Below are 8,756 nucleotides of genomic sequence, written 5' to 3'. Positions count from 1 at the left end.
CTCTGTCCCCACTATGTGCCCCTGTCTGTGTCTCCCCACTGTGTGCCCGCTGTCTCCCTCTCCCCACTGTGTGCCCGCTGTCTCCCTCTCCCCACTGTGTGCCCGCTGTCTGTGTCTCCCCACTGTGTGCCCGCTGTCTCCCTCTCTCCACTGTGTGCCCGCTGTCTGTGTCTCCCCACTGTGTGCCCGCTGCCTGTGTCCCCCCACTGTGTGCCGGCTGTTGGCAGGGCAGCAGCACTTAGCCTCGGCTGCAACGTGGATGAAAAGCCCACACGGTCTTCATTCCCCATGTGTGCTCTTGGCTCTTCTCTGATAGAAACTGGCCAGTATCTCACCTTGTCTTTCTTTTACTTTTCTCTTTAATTTAAATTTCATCTTTCAGTTGTAGTTTACAGCATCTTGCTCAGACAGTCATACATTTTAGGACGTGTGCCCCCCAATCTTCCCAGTGCCCACCTGGTCCCCTACCCAGTTATTACAATACTAGGGGCCCAGTGCACAAATTTGTGCCCCGTAAAAGGAACTGTGGGCCGTGAGGCTGTGGTGGGCACAGGGGTGGGTCTTGGCCCATCCTCCGCACCCTGCCTGGCCCCTCCTGCTGTAGCCCCCAGTCCCCTGTCTGCGGGCAGCCCCGCTCCCACCGCCGCTCGCTGGCACCAGCTGACGGGCAGAGAGCGATTGGGGTTGGCGTCAGCAGTGGGTGCGAGCGGGGCCTGCGCTGGCAGTAGGTGTGAGCGCTGGGTGGGGCTGGCGCATGGGAGCAAAGAATTTTCAGTAATCACCAGACCCACCCCGATGGCAGCAACCAGCGCCCTGCCTTGGTCTGGTGCCCCCCACCCCCACCTGCTCTTCCATCCTGCCATGGCTGACGGCCACCATGTTCCATGCTCTGCTGCCTGCTGCCGATGCCTGCCATGTTCTGCATGCGTCCCCGCCCCAGGTGGTCAGCACACATCATAGCAACCGGTTGTTTGGTTGTTCCAGTTTTCGGTCTATTTGCATTTTAGGGTTTTATATAGATAGATTACTGACTGTTCCCTGTGGGTACCTCCCATCCCCAGGACGGTTCTGTAACTGCCAATCGGTGCTCCTCATCCCTTCCCCTCTCCCCAGCACCCCCCTCCCCATCAGCATCGCCTCTAAAGGTGTCTTTCTTGACAAAGTTGTCTCTTTTTTGTGAAAACAGAACATATCTTCTGAAAACAGGAATACCCATCAAACGGTTCTCCCTTGTAGTGAAAAGAGGAATGATGGAGCAGGTGCAGGGATAGTGGGCTGGTACCGTGCGTGCCAAGCCCCGGAGGCTGGGAGTCAGGGCTGCTGGCAGGGCTGGGGCAGGGGCCTGGGAGGAGGTGGACACAAAGGCCACGCAGGGAGAGCCATGCCCTGCGCTGGCCTGACTCTGAGGACCCGCACGCAGGGCAGCCAGAAGCAGCGGCGAATGCAGAGATGAGCTTTTGTGAAGGAACCAAAGAACAGAGCGAACAGGAGGGAAGGGAAAGTACCGGGGAGTCCTTTTTTCAGATGGGGAACCAAGAACAAGGGCATCGTTCCTGTGGGTAGGCGTTTAAATACCTCCGACAGCAGGGACCTCAGGGTTTCTCTTCTTTCTTTGGAAAGGAAGGGGGGGGGATTGGCGAGGGGTTCTGGGAAAGGGGAAGGGCCAGGTAGGAGGAGGCCAGGTAGAGTGTGTGGAGTGGCGGTCGCAGAGCCCTTACCTGGTCCCTATGGTAACTAGAGGCTAATAAGCGAGGGCCTCAGCGTATTGTCCCCGTTGGGCCGCCTGGGAGGGAGTGTGGCCCTTGGTGATGAACACTGATCGGTGTCGTCCGGGCGCTTTCCTAACGGCGCCTCCTCTTGCCTTGGCTGCTGCAGGCTACTTCTTGGTCCTGAATGACCTGATCGTGTCCTCGCTGGAGCTGACCGTGCACGCGGGTGAGCCCGCCCTGCTGGGCTGCGTGTTCCAGAGCGTGGAAGGGAAGCGCGTGACCAAGGTCGACTGGACATTCTCACCCAGGGAGCACGCCCAGGTGACGAGGAGGACACAGGGCCAAGCTGTGGGAGCCTTGCCCGGGGTCGGGACGCGAGGGAGGGGAGGCCAGGTCTCCAGGGGCCATGAGGTGAGTGTTCAGGAGCTCGGGCTCTGGAGCGCATCAGGACCCCTCTCCGCCTGGACGTCCAGCCTTGCTGCGCGTCCGCCTCCCTCTGTGAGGAAGCTTAGGTCATCATTGGGAGCTCATGGGAGACGTGCACATACGTTACAGTTTGTTTTCTCAGTGTTGCCCTCCGTGGAGCAGCGCAGGTGCCTGGGGCGGGTGGCAGGGAAGTGAGTTGGTCCGCACAGTCGGTTGTGACCTCAGCATGTATGTGCGGGGGAATCTCTCGTCCTCCTTCCCAGCTGTGTGCCCCGTGGGGGTGGGCAGGTGCAGCACAGCTGCGGAGGTGGTTTCGTGGGCTCTTTGGAGCAGGAAGCAGAGCTTCTGCGGAGATGCTTCTATGTCAGGATCACGTGGGGAAAATGTCCTACTAGCATGTTATTAACAACAAGCTCCCAAGGTTTGCAAATGAAATGTTATTTTTGAAGCTCAGGACATGTTATTCCCAGAATGCTACGCTCACTGCAATGCTCATGGCTACTTAGTGTTACAGGATGTCCCAGGTGTAAGTAGAGATGAGAATCCCCAGGCCTGTCCCTCCGGCCTGTGCGCACTTCCTGTTGATGACTCCTCGTGCCTCACTGGAAGCTGCCGAGAGTGGGGCAGACGGGGCGAGTGACAGCTCCAGGCTGGGACTCTCACGCAGCCAGCGGGGCGTCCCATCGTGCCTCCGATTGCCAGCTGCTCCCAGGGTTGTGGCAGAAGACGGGTGAAGATGGGAGGTGGTTCCCACAGCTGAGTCTGAACCCCCAGAGCGATCTTCAGAGTGGGTGCTGAATTTCACCCCCAAGGCCAGGGCCGAAAGGTGTGGCCCCTCTTTCTCCATCCGGCTCTCTGTGAGCCATGGAGCGTGTGCACGTGAGATGCTTCCTGGCACATGATGATGTTTGAATCCCACTCAAAATATTTCACTCTCGCCCTGGCCGGTGGGCTCAGTGGATAGAGCATCAGCCTGTGGACTGAAGGGTCCTGGGTTCGATTCCAGCTAAGGGCACATGCCGGGGTTTCAGGCTTGATCCCCAGTGTGGGGCGTGCAGGAAGCAGCTGATCAATGATTCTCTCTCATCATTGATGTGTCCATCTCTGCCTCTCCCTTCCTCTCTGAAATCCATAAAAAATAAATTGCAAAAAAATAATCAGAAAATATTTCCCTTTGAATGAGCACCTTCTGATGATTCACATCAGCTGATTTGGGCCCCTGATGTCGTTCCCTCCAGGCCGAGTACGTGCTGTACTATTACGCCAACCTCAGCGTGCCAGTGGGGCGCTTCCAGAGCCGGGCGCGCCTGGCGGGGGCCCTCTCGCACAACAACGGCTCTCTCCTGCTCCAAGACGTGCAGGAGGCCGACCAGGGAACCTACACCTGCGAGATCCGCCTGGAACTGGAGAGCCGTGTGTTCAAAACCGAGGTGGCGCTGCACGTGCTGCCGGAGGAGCCCAGAGGTGCGTGGCCGCCGCTCAGAGGGGAGGCGGGGCTGGAGACATGAGGGCTAACCGGGCAGGGGCCGGAGTTTGTGGGAAATGCCAGGCCCGGCTCCGTGCTCACCACAGGACGAGCCTGCAGTCAGGAGTGCTCCTCAGAGGGGAGGCGGGGCTGGAGACATGAGGGCGAACCAGGCAGGGGCCGGAGTTTGCGGGAAATGCCAGGCCCGGCTCCGGCTCCGTGCTCACCACAGCACGAGCCTGCAGTCAGGAGTGCTCTCCAGTTAGAGCGAGGAGGAGGTCCCTAGCTGGCTTGGCTCAGTGGATAGAGCGTGGGCCTGCGACTGAAGGGTCCCGAGTTTGACTCCAGTCTGGGCACAAGCCTGGGTGGTGGGCTCGATCCCCAGTACGGGGTGTGCAGGAGGCAGCCAACCCATGATTCTCTCTCAGCATTGATCTTTCTCTCTCTCTCTCTTCCTCTCCCTTCCTCTCTGAAATAATAAAATATACTTAAAAAATAAATAAAATGAGGCTGCCTGACATTATTAGTTTAGAATCTTTCATGCTCCTCAAAGTGCTGCGGGGAAGTGCATTCCTTCCACTCACGGGCTCAGAGAGGCCCAGTGGCGGCTTCCGCCCCGTGTTTAGTAAACGCCAGACCCAGGGCTTGGTCCCGTGGCCTCTGGCATGCCCTTTTCACCGCGCCCACCCTTCCCGCCGTCCCCACGCTGATGCCGCCGTGTGTGGGTCCTGCAGGCAGCGCTCGGGCATGCAGGGCGCGAGCAGGTTTCCCTAACTTCTTCGGCTCTCAGTTTCCCATTGGTAAACGGAGCAAGTGGCTTCAGTAGATGGTGTGTGAGAGCTGCTCTGTGGAGCCCGGGGGCGCTCGAAGGATGAGAGCAGGAAGGGCGGGTGGAGGGCCTGGCCAGGTAGGACCTCACGCTCTCACCTCCCCTGCAAACTCAGCCCTTATCTTGTTCCTGATTTATTACGGGGCCGCCAGATAAGACTTTGTTTGAAGAAAGAATTCTGCTGCTTTAAAAGGCTTGGAAACCCCAGAATTCTGCACAGTTTTTGCGAGTGTTAGACAGAAGGAGACGTCTGGTCTGTGGCCTCAGGAACTAGTTGGGGCGCTGGAGTGTGCTCCCCGCCCCCATCCGGCTGGTTTGGGACCCTCCTTTAGAGAGCTCCTCCCGCCACCCGCCTCCCACTGGAGACGCTCATCCCTGCTCAGCTGTGTCTGCCCCGGTCACCTGGGTCTGTGTTTTTTGTCCCCTTACCAGCCCTGACTGGCTCCTTTTGTCCCCGACGGGCACAGAGGGAGCGATCAACAAACAGTTATGAATGAATGAGATTCTTGAATGTGCCCCTCACTGGAGTTTGGCGTCTGGAAACTGGAGTTGTAGACGGTAGCTTCTGGCCTCTCTCCTAATTTATTTATGTCTGTATTTATTTATTTTACTTTTCTTCAGTTGTCATTTTTCTGATTCCCAAGCTATGACCCTCTGGGAAGAGGACAGCAATCAGCTGCCCGTGTCCCCTGGGCTGGCCTCGGGCCATGGCTGTCTGCTCTGTCTGTGATGCCACGCCCCAACACGTGTCCACACGAGTGTGGCCCACAGAACGGGGCCTTTTCCTGTTTAGAGGAAACGCAGAGGGAACGAACCACAAGGAGTGGATCCCAGGCATTGAATCCGTCCGCACAGCGGGGACGTTTGTGGGGTGGTTAGATGTCCCCCAGGGCTGTGTCTGCTTTCCCCTCGTGCTCGATGGGAGCAGATCCAGCTCCTCGCCTCGCGGCCTGTGCCGCTGCCCCCTCTCCTTGGAAGCTCCGTCTGTGCAGTGGCTCTGATCTTCTCCACCAAGTGACCCTTCAGCTTATAATTTTTCTGATTCTAGGGCTTTAGTTCTTTTTTTCACTGTTCTTATTTAAACACTATAGACAATATTCTTACAAATAAAAACAATACCAGCTCCTGTTCGGCTGCTCTGGGGCGGCCATCCTTCCACTCTGAGGTGTGGAGTGAGGGAGTGAAAGCTGGGCGTGTGCCCACTCAGGCGGCTCTGGCCTCTCAGGTTCACCCTCTGTGCATGGGGAGGGTCCGAGTGAGTAGCTCCAAGTATTGTAATGCCCAGTCACAGGCTACGCACGGGTGCCTCCCACATGCCCGCTGCATTGGGAGGACTCAGAGGGTTCACTATTATTATTGCCTTTAAAAAACAGTTCAGTTTTAAAAATATACACATTTTTATTATTGATGTCAGGAAGGGAGAGAGAGAGAGAGAGAAACATCGATGAGAGAGAATCATTGATCGTCTGCCTCCTGCACTCCCCATGGGGATCCAGCCCACAGCCCTGGCATGTGCCCTGACCAGGAATCGAACCGAGACCTCCTGGTTCAGAAGTCGACGCTTTAACCACGGAGCCACGCCAGCCGAGCTAGAGTTCAGTTTGTAATGCGTTGCTAGCATTCGAGGCCGTTGCCTCCTCTCCTGGTGTTCTTTGGAGTGAATTTTTATGACTTTCAAAACAATTCCCTCTGCAGAGTTTCGAGTTCATAGTGTTTTCGTTGGCTTCGCTCTCATTCTGCATTTGTCCTGCTGGGCAGGAAGCTCGTTCTCCGAGGGGAACGGGTGGAGAGGTCGGCTGTGCGCCATTTGCTCCTTGCTGAACTTCGCTAGTGCTCTTCGGAAGGAGCTTTGTCCAGTTAAGACCTGGGCTCGTGCCTCCCTGAGCACCACCCTCCCTTCCCTTTCTTCACTGGCTTTGTGTTTGATTTGGCTAGGGCGGCATCGAAAAAGTCAGCACATCTTCCTCGTTGTTTTCTTTTCCAAGGGCCTCTTGCAATGATTTACAAAGTACACATGTGATGGGGTCAGCTGCTCACAGAATAAGCAGAAGAGGAGCCCAGGACTTGCAAAGCCAGAAGCAGGGGAAGTGGGAGCAGGCTGGAGGGTGGGGCAGGGAGTGAAACAGAAACAACATCCAGAGGAAAACTGTCTGTTGTCTTGGCCTAATTAGTAAGGAGTCCTGTGACCTGCTCTGTAGCCAGAACTGTCCTAAGCAAGTCCTAAGGCAACTTGTAGAAAGAAAGGAAGTAGAGGAGAGCCACCTGTGACTCAGTTCTTCAGCCGGGGCCCAGGGGGTTATCCTATTCTAGAGGCCTGTTGCAGGAAGATTCCTGCAAGAACAGGGCTTCCTGAGGCCAGAGCAAAGCAGAGAAGGGAGCAAAGCCGGAGGCGGGCTTCGCTCCCTCCCTGCCCCGCTGCCTCAGCTCCCTCCCGTGTCCTCTGCTTCACCTCTCTCCCGTGTCTGCTGCCTCGCTCCCTCCCGTCTCTGCTACCTCTGATCCGTTCCCTTCGCCGCTTGGCTCCCTTCTGCAGTGCTTGGCTTCCTTCTACACTGTCTTCACTCTTCACTGGGCCCCTGTGTATGCAAATTAACTGCCATCTTTGTTGGGTTAATTTGCATACTCTTCTGATTGGCTGGTGGGCATAGTGAAGGTACGGTCAATTAGCATCTTTGTCTTTTATTAGTGTAGATAATAAAAGGCTAATATGCAAATTATCTCCTCCACCGGGACTTAACTTGGAGTTCAACCAGGGGGCAGGGCCACCAGCCAACTGCCTGTGGCCCCTCCCCCCTGCCAGCCTGGTCCAATCAGCCCTGATTGGGTTGGGCTGACCGGACCTTGCCTGTGCACAAATTTGTGCACCAGACCTCTAGTATATGTATAAGAATGAGAGCGTTGTACCTTCCCACTTCCTGTTTATGCGAAGCAGATGTGGGAACCTCAGGAGGTGGGCAGACGGTGGTGGCCTTCACGCTTTCTTGTACTGTCTTCAGTAGGAACTTGAAGTGGAGTGGGGCCCATGTGAGGGAGAAGGGAACTGAAGACCAGGAAGTGTTTGTCGTACGAAGACAACAGGACTCTCGCCTTGATGTGCATGGGTGGCTGGAGGGGCTCTCTTCCTTGGGAGCACTGTGTGGTGTGAGGGGAGGCTTCTGAATTCGTGGTCCATCCCGACCATCTGGGCCATCCATGGAGAGGATGTGTGTAGTGTTGGTTGGTAATGTTGATCTTACTGTGGAGAATCTTTGGCTAAATGTTATCTCTTCTAGAAGTTCTATGGCCTCTATTGATTGTATCTTGGGTTTGACCTGATGTATCCTTTTATCCCCAGAGCTCACGGTCCATGTGGGTGATTCAGCTCCGATGGGCTGTGCTTTCCAGAGCACGGAAGAGAAGCTCATGACCAAGGTCGACTGGACGTTCTCACCAGGGAAGCATGCCAAGGTAAGGAGGAGGGACCGCCTCGGTATGGTAGGAGCCCCTGGTTGGCAGTATCAGGACAGTGGGGGAATCTAGGCATCCGGTGCCATGTGGTGGCATGACTGGGCCACTTGGCTGGGCCACTTCAGCTTTTTGGTGAGAAAAATAACTCTAATGAATATGATAAGATAATGAAGAAGGAACCTTAGCTGATGTGGCCCAGTGGATAGAGCATTGGCCTGTGGACCAAAGGGTCCCAGGTTCGATTTTGGTCAAGGGCATGTACCTCAGTTGCAGGCTCCTCCCCAGCCTGGGCCCCAGTCAGGGTGCGTGCAGGAGGCAACCAATCAATGTGTTTCTCTCACATCAATGTTTCTCTCTGTCTTTCCCTCTCCCTTCTACTCTCTCTAAAAATCAATGGGAAAGTATCCTGGGGTGAGGATTAAAAAATATAAAAAAAATAATGAGGAAGGAGAAGGAGGGCGAGGAGGAAGAGGAGGAGGAGGAGGAAATGCATAGCTCATATAGCAATGGAGACTTGTATGAGGTGGTGTGTGTGAGGCATCTGTACATGGCTCAGCCACTGTGTATCATTTCCCCCTCTCTCCCTTCTTCTCTTCGTGGAGTTCCTGGGAGAGAAGGCAGGGTTTCTGTGGCCTAGGCAGGAAAGCTATGGGCGGAGGGAAGAATGACAACTGTGTTCTTTTATTATTATTATTATTATTATTAAATCTTTATTGTTCAGATTATTACATTTGTTCCTCTTTTTTCCCCCCATAACTCCCCTCCTCCCAGTTCCCGCCCCACTCTCCGCCCTCACTCCCCACCCACTGTCCTCATCCATAGGTGCACGATTATTGTCCAATCTCTTCCCTCACCCCACACCCCTTCCCCTCCCCCCAAG

The 8,756-nt window shown here is 55.5% G+C and overlaps 1 protein-coding gene across 1 annotated transcript in view; it reads left to right on the top strand.

Moving 5' to 3' along the window:
- Positions 1 to 8,756, top strand: part of JAML (junction adhesion molecule like) — a 38,425-nt gene that overhangs the window by 17,950 nt on the left and 11,719 nt on the right. Inside the window, exons 3-5 of the mRNA XM_006761590.2 lie at positions 1,876 to 2,030; positions 3,374 to 3,599; positions 7,764 to 7,876. Of these exons, the coding sequence (XP_006761653.1) occupies positions 1,876 to 2,030; positions 3,374 to 3,599; positions 7,764 to 7,876 (494 nt within the window). The remainder of the gene's footprint in view (positions 1 to 1,875; positions 2,031 to 3,373; positions 3,600 to 7,763; positions 7,877 to 8,756) is intronic.

Source organism: Myotis davidii, unplaced genomic scaffold, assembly GCF_000327345.1.
Source record: "Myotis davidii unplaced genomic scaffold, ASM32734v1 scaffold97, whole genome shotgun sequence".
NCBI classification, from domain to species: Eukaryota; Metazoa; Chordata; class Mammalia; order Chiroptera; family Vespertilionidae; genus Myotis; species Myotis davidii.
Note: the sequence above shows the minus strand (reverse complement) of the source record. Positions and strands in the feature narration are given on the sequence as shown.